At 58.3% G+C, this 14,486-nt stretch overlaps 1 protein-coding gene across 4 annotated transcripts in view; it reads right to left on the bottom strand.

The window, feature by feature from the left end:
- Positions 1–1,491: 1,491 nt before the first annotated feature.
- ABCG1 (ATP binding cassette subfamily G member 1) overlaps positions 1,492–14,486 on the bottom strand; it is a 66,167-nt gene continuing 53,172 nt past the window's right edge. For 3 of the 4 annotated variants that reach the window (XM_032355966.1, XM_032355975.1, XM_032355948.1), the window contains 10 exons: positions 12,349–12,494; positions 12,002–12,125; positions 9,898–10,012; positions 7,100–7,284; positions 6,867–6,968; positions 5,865–6,033; positions 4,947–5,047; positions 4,704–4,862; positions 3,475–3,593; positions 1,492–2,305 (listed from right to left, as the gene is read on the bottom strand). In XM_032355966.1, the coding sequence (XP_032211857.1) occupies positions 2,077–2,305; positions 3,475–3,593; positions 4,704–4,862; positions 4,947–5,047; positions 5,865–6,033; positions 6,867–6,968; positions 7,100–7,284; positions 9,898–10,012; positions 12,002–12,125; positions 12,349–12,494 (1,449 nt within the window). In that variant the 3' untranslated portion in view covers positions 1,492–2,076. The remainder of the gene's footprint in view (positions 2,306–3,474; positions 3,594–4,703; positions 4,863–4,946; positions 5,048–5,864; positions 6,034–6,866; positions 6,969–7,099; positions 7,285–9,897; positions 10,013–12,001; positions 12,126–12,348; positions 12,495–14,486) is intronic. The other variant, XM_032355956.1, reaches the window with a different exon arrangement.

The following is a 14,486-nucleotide window of genomic DNA, read 5'->3' as shown; positions in this document are numbered from 1 at the left end:
GGTCCCCCAAGATCGGCCTCTCACTCGGTTCCTCATCTATTAAAGGGAGGAAGGTAATTTATTAACAGTGGAAAATTGAAATGCGGGAGCATGAACTCCCAGGGAGACTGGGTTTTGGGGGATTCCTTCCGAGGGCGCAGGTAGACTTGGAAACCAGATTTTCAATCTCGAGGGATCTCACTGTCTCCTTCCCAAGTGGCTGAGACCCGGGGGAGTGGGCTCAGGGCACACGATGTGAGCTGCCCGTGGGGGTGGGCTCAGCCCCGCAGCGCGGCTCCAGGCCGGCCCGTCCTTGCTGGGCCACAGCGGGAAAGAGCTCTCGCCTCCCGACCACGGGTGCTGTGAGGCCAGGTGTGACCACAGCCATCCCCGCCCCCATTCCACCTGCTCCTAGGTGGGTCTTCCTCCCTGTGGCGTCTCGCAGGCAAATCTGTCTCGAAACTAAGTGAGGACTCTCTATAAAGCCTAAGTTCGATCCTGGGTAAATGCTCTAATCTGGAAGGCAACGCCACGTTTGTACGGAAGAGTGAAACTCAAGGTTACAGTTTACTAGGCTCAGTGCGTTTACTACAAAGGACGGAAGGGTTAAAAAGGGTTGCTGAGCATTTGTCAAATCTGTATGTGAGTAAAACGGGGCCCTTTCCATTGTCTTTAAAGTGGGAAACAGAAGTTGTGGGAACAGAACTGGGGAGTCAAAGACGCCTTTAGGGGTGACAGCCGTGCTACTGTTCATAGCGGAGGAGATAGGCTCAGACAGGGCGTGAGCGCGCCCACGAAAACAGGCTGTCCCTGGGAGACCCCCGCCCCCGGGCAGGGAGATTCCAAGTGGAGGCTACTCCATTTCCCTAGTTGGCCTCCTCTGACCTCCTGCTGGGCCGCACGGCCTCTGACAGCCGACAGGCACACGGCATCAGGACACAAGCCAGAGGCAGGTTACCCCGCAGGTGCGCCCGCCACTCCTGCCCCACAGGGATTTTGTTCTGTGACTTTGTCCCTGGGAAGAAGGAGCTTCTGGTCTGTGACATCAGCAGGGGCTCAGCACCGAGAAGGCAGGGATGTCACAGACACTGGGCTCGGGAGGTGGCCTCGCATACAACCCTGTGCATCGTCTGAACACGCCACAGGAGCCTGGGCTACGCAGACTGCGCCGGTTGCTTGTAAGGCCTTGGAGGCCGCGAGGTCTGGGCACCGCCCCCCGCCGCTGGTGGCTCCCTTCCTGTGGCGCCCCGAGGCCCTCCCCAGCCACCCTGGTTTTGCCACCTGCCTAGCTCTCCCGGCTCCCGCGGAGGTAGACGACGTGACACGAGAGGACATGTGTGCAAAAAATCAACAAGGCTCATCTTCTAGACACGATTTAGGCGAAATTAAGGTGTTCAGAAAGTTAGGAAGAAATAAACAATGTATTTTTGCTTAAAATAAGCAGCACGGGGCAGGGTGAGGGGGGAGAAAAAACTTTGGGAAGGCTGGCCAGTGCCACCCTCCAGCTTTCTGTTCGACTTTTGGGAACACGTGCAGCCCCAGAGCCTTCTCCCTGCCGGGGACCGCGCCGCATCTTTCCCCAGTTCTGCCTGAAAATGAGACCAGCTCCGCGCCTTAGCTAAGCCCCTCGTGTCTCTAAGCAAAGTGTGTTATTTACCCTGAATAATTTCCTTTAACGAGTACGAAAAAGATACAGTTTCTTAAAAGGAATGAGAGTTATCGGCTTTTGGCTTGGAAATTGACTTCTCCCCAGAGGCGGCAGCAGAACCGCAGGACGACAGCGACCGTCCCGAGACCAGGTTGTCCCTGGCGCGGTTCCTTCCTCCCCGGCCCCCCGGCTGCGGCTCTGCTGCCGGTTTCTGCGTGCCTGGCCTCCACGGGGTGAAATTCTGCACGAGGACGCGACACCTTTCTACACCTTCTTCCCAGGTGAAGCTGGAAAGGGAGAGGAGAGAGGCGCGGGCGCGGACACGGGCGGCACAACGCCCGCAGACGGACGCACCGCCGGGGGCTGGGTGGCGGCAGCGGTCCCCGCGGCTCCGCGAGGGGCCCTGGGCCACGATGTCTATGTCCGTGTCTCCTGGAGCTCGGGTGTTTTTACCTCTCCGCCCGGATTTTGTATCTCAGGACGAAATAGGCGATGAGGCGTAGGGAGATGAAGAAAATGCCCAGAACGATGAAGTCTAGGTAGAGCTTGGCGTCCTCCACGTCCAGCTCCCTCAGGATGGCCTCCGACTTCTGGAAGTGACACGTCTCATCGACGCCGCAGTGCAGGTCCTCTCGGTCCAGCCCGTAGATGGACAGGATGACCCCCTCGAATCCGTACCTAGAGAGGAACGTTCGGCCATCAGCCAGGCCCTCCCCACGGCCAGGGGACCCCATGCCCTCGCGCCTGCCGCCATCTGCAGAGGGACACAGCACCCCCCACGCCGTCCGTGATCCACAGCGTGGCCACGCTCCGTCCCCGAGACCCGTCTTCACGCAACTGCTTCCCCGCCTCACAGCAGCCTCCAAAGATAAACACATCCCACGGCGTGGATGAGGTTTGCCCGATTTTTATCTCCTCCGGAGCCTCCACCCACAGAACCAAACGGAATGGGTAGGAGCTATTTGTTCAGTGGAGGAAACCAATCGGAAGGCTCTTTGATTGCCTGAGACGACAAACTCTTTCACAGTTCGATATAATAAAGGATCTAATAGCCTTCCAAGGGCTAGAGAGCGTTTCAGTAAAACCCTGCCGTGCCGTCTCCCATTCCGGTCCAGCCCTACAGTGTCCAAACAAAAACACCAATTTTGAGAAGAAAGACATGAGTTTCTGATTTCTTGGCGTTGGAACACACACAGATTGCTGAAACTCTGTACAGCCACTTTGTTTTGATTTTGTTTTCCTGAACAATACATCTGGGTCTGAACTGACGTTCTAGAGAAAGAAAGCTTGTTCCCAACTCTGGCTCTTGTGTGTCACATGGGATCGCCGGGGCTGGGGGAGAAGAGCCCTGGAGATGGGCCCTGCCCGGCAAGGCCGGCGTGACAGGACCCGGGGCAGAGAGGACGGGCCTGAGCACTCGGCACCCAGGGGCCAGGATGCTCTCGTTCAAAGACATTAGGATGTTTAAAACAGGACCTGGTTTCCACGGGATTTACACAGTCAGAACCTCGCCTGAGTGCTGTTCATTCCAGAGAGGGACGAGGATCGTGAGATGGAAACACGGCCCCCACAGCAGCTCTCCGAAATGGGCAGAACGCGGGGTCCACCGCAGCTTCTTCAAGGCACAAACTGCTATATTTAATGCTTGTGTGCGTGTGTGTGTGTGCGTGTGTGTGGAGGCGGGGTGCAGACACACCAGACTCAGGAGAAAATGAAAGGCACCAACAGCCTCGATTTCATGGGGCAAGCATGCTGCCGGCCTTCGGCTGGGGGCTAGGAAGTGGCTTTTGTCCCTTCCCTCCGTCCACAGAGAGCTCCCGAGCGATCCGGGCCCCCACCCACGCTACCTGACGTAGGAGATGTAGGACATCCACTGCAGGTAAGTTGGGATCGTGTCGAAGCTGACGAAGAACCCCGAGAAGAGGAGGACAGGGATGGCCGTCACGGGCCCCACAAAGGTCGCCACCTGGGGAGACACGGGGGACGTGCTCAGGGGCAGCATGTGGGACTCCCACCCGGTTTCCTCAGGTGTCCCTGGGAGGCCATATCCCAGGTGTATGGGGAGAGTCACCAGCAACTGGGAAAGGGCCAGGGCTCCAGGCTGGTCACTGAAGGCCAGGACAGCACTGAGCAGCCCCTCTCTTCCAGCCTGCAGCCTGTCTCTGCACAGGGAGGGGCTGGGACATCCCGCTCAGAGAGCAGAGGGCCCCGGCAGGGGTGGGTGAAGAGAGAGAGCCTCCCTCAGGGGGCAGAAGCCAAGGTGAACCGAGACAAGGCCGTGGCACAGCAGCTGGGGGAGCAGAGAGCCGGGTGCTGCCACCATGTCCGAGGGAGGAAGAGGCAGTGGGCACCTTTCCCAGGCCCTCTGGGTGGCTGGTGGGCGGAGCGCTCTCCACGGCTGTCCCTTGCACACATTGCTATGCCTGTCCCTGGAGAAGGGGACCCCCTGGAGGCTAAGCCATCAGTGAGTGGCAGGGGTGGCTCTGAAGACGGGAACGGAGGATCCATCACATGCAGCGGCGGGAAGGCCTGGCAGACATTCGGTTCACCAGACTGTGACTTTGTTTTGGGGGACGAGCTGCCCAGAGCACCCTGAAACCGCCACAGTGCGGGCTTGGGCAGGCTGGGGGCACGTGAAGCCCTGGGGCAGGGGAGGGGCACAGGCTGCCCTCGGGGGGCCAAGGGACAGCAGAACGGATCCCTCAGAGGCAACAGAACATAGGCGTTGAAAGCTTGGACTCGGAGCCAGGGCAGCCCCGGACCCGACCATGTTCCCTTTCTGGGCCTCAGTCTCCCCCACTGTGAGATGGGAATGGCACCGCCCTAGCTCGTGGGGTGTCTGAGGCGCAGTGAGCTACGACGAGGAAAGCACCGGGAGCTGCGCCTGGCAGGCACCGAGGCCAGCCACGGGCCCTGCTGCGCCCAGCGCGCCAGCCCTGACCCGCCCGGCAGCTCCTTCCCTGGGCGTCAACCTGCTGAGGCCGGTCTGGGAGGTCAGGGCAGAAGGAGGCGGCTATGTTTGGGGGGAGGGGCCCCAGCCGCACCGGCCCGCCCCCCGCCCCGCCTCCGCTGGTACCTGCAGCGACGTGGAGGCGGCTCCGATGAGCAGACCCAGGGACTGCGCCACCAGCGACGTCATGGTGCCCAGCGCGGCGAACAGCACGAACCTCACGGCGTCGGACGGCTGCGACGTCATCCAGTACACGATGCTGCAGTAGGCCACGGGGAACATGATCTGCAACACACGGCCGGTCAGCCCCCGGGACGCGGAGTGCCCCCTCCGCAGGGAGTGCGGGGAGCGCGCCCTCCGCTACCACACCTGGAAAGGCACGTCGGCCATGGTCTTGGCTAGGTAGTAGGCCTTCAGGCTGTACCAGTAGTTCAGGTGTTCCCGAAGAAATACTCCCATCTCCAGGGGAACTAGGAGACAGACGGAGGGCAAAGCGGTCAGGCCCACGCGCCCCGCGAGCCAGGACTCCCCGCAGGCGCGCATGTGCGGAGCTGGAGAGGGCGCGGGGCATCGGCCTGCGCGGCCCTCGGAGGCGGGGCTGAGACCTGCGGACCCACGCACCCACGCACCGGCCTGGGAAAACCTCCAACCGTGACCGTGTTTATAACCCAAAGGATCACCAGGGGGACAATCGAAGAGCGGAGAACCTCTGCTCGGACACTGAACACTATTGTAGTGATTGGCACAAGTATTTCCTGCTAAGCCGACCGCGAAGCAGTGTGATTCCTCCCACAGGCAAGAACCCCCTCAGCTGGTCCTGAGCATTCAGGGCCATTTAGGGAGGCGACACTGGGGCAAATTTTATGCTGGAGTTTATGGTCAGCCCGAGTGAGCAAGGGCCGCGTGCTCAGCAAATAATCTGGAACTGTGTGGGAATCCATCTAAAATAGCCTTATTCACTCACAAATTTCAACCACAGCAGGATGCCTAATGAGCGAATGGGGTAACAGCTAAAGAGTAAGATTTCAGGGGTTCCCGATTAGAACACTTTGGGAATCTCTCTTTCGTCAGCCTTCCACAGTGGTTATAGTTTCCCCATTAGTGATTAATTCCTTTGGCTGAAACATGGTACGTATTTTGTTGTCTAAGAGAAAATATGATCATCCCTGTCAACAAAGAAAATGATACTTTGAAGAACCAAGATATTCTGTGTCAGAAAACTCAACTATGGGCCGAGCCTTGACCGGGGTCCCCGGGTGCTGGGTGGGCATAGGGTCGGGCACTCACACGTGAGAACGGTGGGCATGAGGGCTGCGAACATGAGGAACAGCATGGAGAAGAAGAGGAAGCCGGAGTTACTCAGGACCTTCTTGGCCTCGTTCCCAATCCCCAGGTACAGCAGGCCGATGAGGAGGCCGATTCCGATGTGAGACGTGATCCGCAGGTGCGTCAGGACCTGGGGGCAGACACGGTTCCCGCTGAGTGCGCGGGGGGTGGGGCAGAGACCGAGGAAGGCACTGGCACCTGATTTCTCCTCTAGAAAAACAAGCCCTGACCCTAAACCAACTTACACACACACACACACACACACACACCAGAAGCAATCGCTATTATTCTGTTAAACCCCCTTCACGAAAAGCAGGAAGGGTGGTCTGCCTGGTCTGCCTTCAGAAGAGGGGCCGGGTGAAACAGTGCTGGGGGACAGAGAATGGACACACCCGAAGCCTCTCCTTGGAGCGCTCTGGCCTGGGCAGCTACAAGCCCCCCAGTGTTCAGCGCAGTTCCCAAAGGCCCCGCTGGGCACTGAGCCCTCCCCGGGAGGGAGCCTGCCAGGTTGTCCACTAAGATGGGTGGATAGGATCACGGCTGCTGGTCACTCGCCCCCCTCCGGCCGGCGCCCTGTGCCCACAGGGCCTCCTGGAGACAGGAGCACACTCCCACCCAGGCTCGGCCAGAGGCAAGCGAGCACGAGAGGGTTTGCCACCCCAGTGGGAACTCTGACAGGCTGCCCTTTGCCAAGTTCCAGAAAAGGAGCCGTGTCTCCATTCGGGGTCCCAGGATGGGACATGGGGGGCAGGGCCACCAGCCGCTGCCGCCAACACAGAGCACCAGCGTGACCGGAGTTCACTGTCGGAGCCCCGGGGGGCGTTTGTCACAGCAGCACCACGGACGGAAAGCTGACCGGTGCAAAGGCAGGGAAAGCGGCCCGAGAGCTCAGCCCGGACGACCCCAGCGGAACCCCGCCTGCGCCTCCCTCAGGCCTGAGAGAACGCCGGCCCCCAGCCTCACCGAGTCCCTCATGATACTGAGGAAGGTCCGTCTGAAGAGGATGCAGAACTGCGTGAGGCAGCTGGCCGAGAAGCTGTGGCAGCCCTCCATGGAGGCGGAGTCCTGCGGGCGCACACGGGGAGGGGGGCCGTGAGCCACCAGCCCCACACGCAGCCCCCCGCGGCCGAGCGAGAGCCCCCAGGCGGCAGGGTGCAAGGCGCAGCCGTCCCGCGGGGGCCGGGGCTTTGCATTACCTTTCTAGACCCCTTCAATCGTTTTGCCTGCTTTACCTCTTCAGAGGGCCGGTGCCAAAGAAAAGGGTTCACCTCGGCATCCCCCCCAGGCTCTCTCCTGTGCTCAGAGTCACACATGCCCTCCCGGACGGCTCTCACCAGGCGGCCGTTCTGATCACCGTACTCGCCGGACGCGACCTCCATGACTGCGGGAGACACACACGGGTCAGTCCCAGCGCCCCCCATCCCCTGGCTACCCGCCACACGCCCCAGGAAGGAGCGCCCCTGTGGCTAACGTGAACCCAGGCCTTGGTCGATTTGCAACAACATGGCCGTGAGCCTCGCGGGAGTCCTTTTAACAGATTATAGGGGTGCTCTGTGATAGGATGAGACCATTCCTCAACCCACATTTCATCAGCTCTAAAACCCCCAGCAAGGCCAGGGATGACGTCAGGACCCTAAAAATGCGAATTCAGATGGTGATGCCAGGGAGTCAGAGGGAACGAGCTTGTGCTTCTGTGAACTTATTTATCCACTGATGTGACTGAACCCCTGCCTCGGGCATCCAAGCCCCAGGATCGGAGCCTGCTCAACCATGGGTGAGCAGGAGGGGGCTTGCATGTCCCTGTGGGCTCAGCGGGGATGGCCGCAGTGACAGTGGTTCAGGACCATGGAGAGTGGCCCATGGCCTCCAGCGGGCTTGGAACCCTCAGCCCCACCTCCTGATCCCCAGGGAGGGTGTCCTCTGCTGACCCCGTCTCTGGATCCCACGGCCTCTCTGTGGCCCCTGGTTCCACACCCCACACGACTGCCTCTCCGCCCCTCCCCCGACCTGCGGTCTCCCACGCCTCCTTCCCACGGCCCCTCCCCTCACTGACTTTCGTGCTGAAGCCCAAAGTCCCCGGCCTCAGTATTTGGGCCCTGCCCTCTGGCCACAGCAGCTATCTGCTCTCCTGAGCCTGACCTGGGGCAGCCAAGCCCTCTTCGAGTCTGTCATAGACCAGCACGTGTTGCCACAGGAGAACGTCACCGTCAGTGACGTCACACACGCCCAGCATGGCCGGCCCACCTGCTCACTCGTGCCCACCCTGCTCTACCGTGCTCCGAATCGCCTCTCCCCCCTCCCCTCCTGCCCTCCCTCTGGGGACGCAGAGGGCACAGCAGCAGCTCCCTTCCCGAGACCTTCCCTCAGTCCCATGTGCCCGGTTTCCTACGCCCTCCGACCTCTCCTCTCTGCAGGCCCTGGACCTCCCCACTCCACCCCTGCTCTGTGGCCCGTTCCCACCTGCCTCTCTCTCTGGGGAACGAGTGTGCGACAGTCATTGGCTCTACCCACTGCCTTTGCGACATGCCAAAGCCTCTCTTTAGGTGAGGCCCCCCTCCCCCGGGCCCCTTCCTGTCCACTGTGTGCCCCCCCCCCACCATCATGACCCACTTCTCAGAAGATGGAGCCTGGCCTGGGAACAGTGTCTCCTGGAACGCAATCTGGGGGATGACGTTGGAGAGCTGTGGAATCCAGCAGTGCAGTGGCCGGGTGTTTGGGGGGAAACATGGGGGAGAGAGCCTGGTCCCCTTCCCTCACTCACATCCACCTAGAACCTCAGAATGTGGCTTTATTTGGAAAACGCTCTTTGCAGGTTTCATTTATTATGGGTCTTGAGATGAAACTGTCCGGGGTTTAGGGTGGGCCCTGGGTCCTGTGAGTGTTGTCCTTACCAGAGGAGGAAAGGACACCCAGAGACAGAGAGGAAAAAGCCACGTGAGGACACGGGCAGAGACTGGGGTGGCCCAGCCACCAGCCCGGGAACACTGGAGCCCCCAGGAGCTGGAGGAGCAGGAAGGACCCTCCCCGAGAGCCTCCGAGGTGGCACAGCCCAGCCCACACCTTCACTTCCAGCCCCAGGGCTGTGAGAGGATGAATTTCTGCCGATTTAGACCACCCAGCTCGTGGGGCGTCCTTGCAGAAGCCATGGGCAGGCAGAATGTGCTGGCAGAGACTGGACCCCAGCAAGAGGCCGAGGTGGAGGAACGGGACTGGATGGGGGTGTCTCAAGCACTTGGTGGCCTAGTGAATATGAAGCTTGAGAGAAAGAGAAGGCAGGAGGGTTGCCAGGCTCCCTAGCTTTGCAGAGCCTGGTGAAGAAGACTTGGTGTTGGAGACATAGCCTGGAGAGGTTGTGCGGCTTGCTGATGGATGTATGGGGCACAGTGTGGAGAAGGGGTGCTGGGCCCAGAGCCCCAATGGATGGGGAAAAGGGATAGCCAGCAGCAGCGGCATCAACACCCTGGAGGGCATGGCCAGGAGAGAGGCCTGGGGACCGCGCCAGGGCAAAATGAGCCCTGGGGTGGGCTCCTACACCTCGGGGCCCCAGACACAGTGTGCTTGGCTGCCAACCCCGAGACAGCCAATCCGAGAGGAGGAGCTCAGACCATCAACTTGGTTTCCAGACTCTGAGCCTCACCTTTTTGTTATGTTTGGTGGAAACTTAAATCTGCATTTTAATGACTCAATTATTAATATGAAAGGGTCATTTTTTATTTTCAAAGGTTATTTATTTTCAGAAATACCTTCCTCTAAATCAGAAACCTAACACACAAAGCATTAGGAAAAACAGCTCCAAACAACAGTGTCCTTGTTCTAGGTCCTAGATATCTTCTCTGAAGGAGGGAAAATCTTTAATCTGCTTTTAAAAGCTCCACCACAGGACGGCACTGGAGCCAATGTGCAATATTCAAGGAATTCCAGATTTGGGGGTGTCAGGTAAAAGCAGAAACTCACCAAGAGTGGAAAAGAGCCCTTTTGTTAAGGTTCTACTTACCAAAATCAGCTGGGTTGTGATAGGTTGGGCAGTTCAGACCTAAATCTCTCAAGTATGGTACGAGATTAGAGACTTTTCCCCGGTACACACATTGTCCTTGACTGAGGACATAAAGCTAGAAAAAAATAAGGAGAAGGAGAACATCAACCTTGTCCTTCTTTGTAAAGCAACAGGAGCTGCCAGTCTGTCCACCCCTCCATCTATCACCCATCCAACCTTCTATCCACCCACCTACCCATCCATCTACACATCCATCCACTACCTACTCACCCATCCATCTGCCGTCCCATTTATCCATCCGTCTACCCACCCACCTACCTACTAATCCACCCATCCATCCACCACCCATTCAACCTTCCATCTACCCATCTATTCATCCTCCTGTTTATCCATCCGTCCATCCATCCATCCAACCACTACCCATTCAACCTTCTATCCACCCACCCACCCACCAATTTACCTAACCATCCACCCATCCATCCATTACCCATTCAACCATCCATCCTGCATCCATCCACCCATCCACCCACCCACCCACTCATCCACCCATCCCTCCACCACCCATTCAACCTTCAGTCTACTCCTCCATCCATCTTCCCATTTATCTACTCATCCATCCATCCATCCATCCATCCATCCATCCAACAACTACCCATTCAACCTGTCTTCCACTCATCCACCCACCCACACATCCACCATCCATCCACCACCCATGCAGCCTTCTATCTACCCACCCATCCATCCACCCTCCAATTTATCCACCCATCCACCCATTCCTCCACCACCCATCCAACCCTCTGTGCATCCATCCCTTTACCCATGCACCCACTCATCTACTCATCCATCCACTACCCACTCAGCCTTCCATCTACCCATCCATCCTTCCGTTTACCCACCCATCCATTGATCCATCTAAACACTACCCATTCAAGCTTCTATCCATCCACTCACCCACCCATTTACCTATCTACCACCCATTCATCCTTCCAACCATCCATCCGTCTTTCCATCCATCCACTCACCCACACATCCACCACCCATTGAACATTGAACCTTCATTTACCCATCTCTCCACCACCATTCACTCTTCCATCTACCCATCCATCCATCCATCCATCCAAAAATTCCCATTCAACCTTCTATCCATCCGCCCACCTACCCACCAATTTACCTGTCTATCCACCTACCCATCCATTCTTCCATTCAGCCTTCCATCTACCCATCTACCCACCCTCCCGTTTACCCACCCATCCATTGATCCATCTAGCCACAACCCATTCAAGCTTCTATCCATCCACCCACCCACACATCCACCATCTATCCACCACCCATTCAACCTTCATTCACCCATCCATCTACCACCCATTCACCCTTCCATCTACCCACCCAGCCACCCATCCACCCATCCATCCAACAGCTCCCATTCAAACTTCCATCCATCCATCTGTCCATCCATCCACCCACCCACCTACCCATCTACACATCCATCTACCACCCATTCAACCTATTTTTCCATCCATCCACCCAACCATGAGTCCATTTCTCTCTCTTTCAGGAGAGTTTTACATTACCTCCCCAGAATGTTAAAGTTCAAAGGGAACTTTAAGTCAGGGAAGATATCATATGCACAAGCATTGCTTTTTTATATTGTTTTTCTTCCCCTCACACCAACCACATTTTGAAAGATTTTGAAGCTCTACACATTTCATCCCTGGGCCTTTCTTTTTTCTCTTTCTTTTTTCTTTTCTTTCTTTTTTTGCTTACAATGTCAAAACCTATGATTTATAAAAGAAATGATGCTGTACACATATGATAACCTCCCATTTGATTGTGTAAAGTAGGTGTTCCCCCATTGTTACAGGGCTGGGGATAGAAAATGAAGCTTTAGCAAGGTCAGACCCCTTGGCCAGATGTCAGCCCCAGGGGGAGAACACAGGCCAGCTCTTTTTACTCTCTCCTACTCTACCACCTTAGCTGCTTATGACTCCATAGTTTTAAGAAATATACCACTTAAGGCCACTCAAAAATGAGGACACCCCCAGGAACTGACAGTAAGCTGTGAGTCCCTGGAATCTGGTGTCACCTGAGCCAACACCGCACGTACCTGGTCGAAGAGTTCAAAGAGTTTGGCGCTGGGCTGGTGGATGGTGCAGATGATGGACCTCCCTCCTTGGGCCAGCCCTTTCATCAGGGAGACCACCTGGAAGCAGGAGGCGCTGTCCAGGCCACTGCAAGGCAAGGGGCACCGTGAGATGCCTGTGGGACTCCCTCCACCAAGCCATACCCCACAGCACAGTGGGGAGGCCTGTCCTGCCTCTGTTCTGGGACCCCGGGACAGGAGAAGATGGGCAGGCAGAGCACATGCCCCCCACCCCCTTAGAGGTGACTCTAGGAGCCCCTGCAAAAACCGATGGTGAAGGCAGGGCTCTTCTCTCTGCCGCTTTGGATTACCTGGTGGGCTCATCGAAGAACATGACGGGGGGGTTGTTCACCAGCTCCAGCGCGATGGCCAGGCGCTTCCGCTGGCCGCCTGAGAGGCTTCCAGTCCGCGTGTTGGCACAAGACAGCAAGCCCAGAGCTGTCAGGATCTCCTTGACCTGGGGGAGCAGCAGAGCCCAGGGGGCCATCAGGGACGACCCACCATGCCTCACAACCTCCAGGCCCACCCGGAAACACCCACCACCTCCCCCAGCCTGCTCGCGGACACACACAGATGGGTTGCGTGTCGGGGCTCATCCCAGGCTGCCTGTGACCAAGTGGGTAGGTGCCTTTCCAAGTCCAAGGTCCTTGTTTGGGCCGAGGAACCTGGGGAGCAAGTGCTGGAGCCGGGCCCCCCAGGGTTGGAGGCCCCTCTCTGCCTCCTGCTGGAGACCTGGCAGGATCCTGCCCTTGTAAGCCTCGCTCGGGCCCCAGAAGGTGCTCAATGACCATGTGCAGAACAGGGGGGTCGGCAGACACACAGCCGTGGGCGAACTGGGGTCTGAGGAGCACAAGGAGTGGGCGATGTGAGGGTGACGTGGGGGAAGCAATGAACACACGCAGCATAAAGCTTGGCACAGAGGCGGCCCGGTAACCACCAGCATCCATTAATGGCACCCTGTGCGGGGCCACGGCTCCTGCGGACCCAAACCACAACGGCCAGGCTCTCAGGAAGGAGGAAAGCCACCCGCTGGCACTTGGAATGGAAGACCCAGGGCTCCAATGGGACCGCAAGGTCAGGAAATGGCTTGACGCAGTCACCACATCCACGGGGGCCCTGCCCATGCCCCCCAGCCCGGGGAGGCAGGCGCGGCCCCAGGATATAAACAGTCCGCTGTGACTAAGCCTCCGTGTCCGTTCCTAGTCACTGACCATGTTGACTCGGGGAACAGAAGTCAGCTGACTTGAGGGTGGTGCTCTGGTGTCTCCCGGAGGCAGCCCCTGGTGCCTGGTGGGGGTCCGCGGCTACCGCCCTACGTCCACCCCAGGCTCACCTCCCAGGGCCCACTCTCCTGGTGTTCCTGCCCGGCCACTTTCCCGGCCCCGGGGAGCGGACCGCAGTCCAGTGGCTTCTCCGGGGAGATGAGGTCATCCAGAAGGAGAAGAATGTCACAGGAAAGAAAATTTCCACTCTAGCTCTTGAGTTACGCACGCACAGTCGGGGCAAAATGCAGCCCGCGTGCCCGGATGAGCAGGGACACTACCCTCCCCTGGCCGCGGGGCAGGCGGGTCCTATGGACCTGGGTGCGGATCCCTCGAGGCTTTTTCCTTGCTGATCCATAAACCCAACCCACTGCCCTTCTAGAACACAGCACATTCGAGGGACCCCAAATGGGAAAGGTCGTCAGCGGGGCTGCCTGGGAAGGGCCATCAGGCCAGGGCCGGTGGGGAGGGCTCTCCGGCACAGTTTCCTTCCCGGCGGACGGCACCTGTCGGCTTTCCCAGGGCCACCAAGCCTGTGCGGTCTTCTGGAGCCACAGACCGAACTTGCAGAGGCAAAGTCACTCTGGTCGTTCTAGGCTTGTCTTTGGGGCCCCCCGCAGCTCAGCCCACGCCCACTCCCTTCCACCATCTGTCCTTGCCGGGCTTCCTCCTTGTGGCCGGGTGCCCCTCCAGACAGGATGCCGGAGGTGGAGGCAGACGTCAGTGCTGGCCCTTCTCCTGCCCCGTCTGCCTGCTTCTCCAGCGTCCTCTCAAGAGGGAGGCTCTGTAGGTCGGTTTTGTTTTAACACTGGTCAGAAAGAACAATGTCCCAGCCCTGGGGGACCTCGCTCCGGAACAAGTCCCTTGCTGGGAACCCTCGAGGGCTGAGGCTGCTTTTCTGGGAACCAAGGAAGGCTGTCCACAACACACTCTGTTACCTACTAGAACATTCCATTCTATTGTTTCCACGAGATACAAAAAACCTCAGCCTAGGTTCAAGGGAAATGAGTCAGGGCAGACACTCCGCCGCTGTTTCTTCCTTGAAATAACCACATGGTCCTGTGGATGCTTTCTTCAGAGAGGGGGGCCTACACTTGGCTGCGGACTGGGACGGGGGCTTCTGGTGAGAAGCGTGTGCGGGACCAACGAGCAGCTCCAGGCCCCATGGGGATGCCTCACAAGTCGTG

This window comes from Mustela erminea, chromosome 1 (genome assembly GCF_009829155.1).
Source record: "Mustela erminea isolate mMusErm1 chromosome 1, mMusErm1.Pri, whole genome shotgun sequence".
Lineage (NCBI taxonomy): Eukaryota > Metazoa > Chordata > Mammalia > Carnivora > Mustelidae > Mustela > Mustela erminea.
The sequence above is the reverse complement of the archived record's forward strand: the minus strand, read 5'-3'. Positions and strand labels throughout refer to the sequence as shown.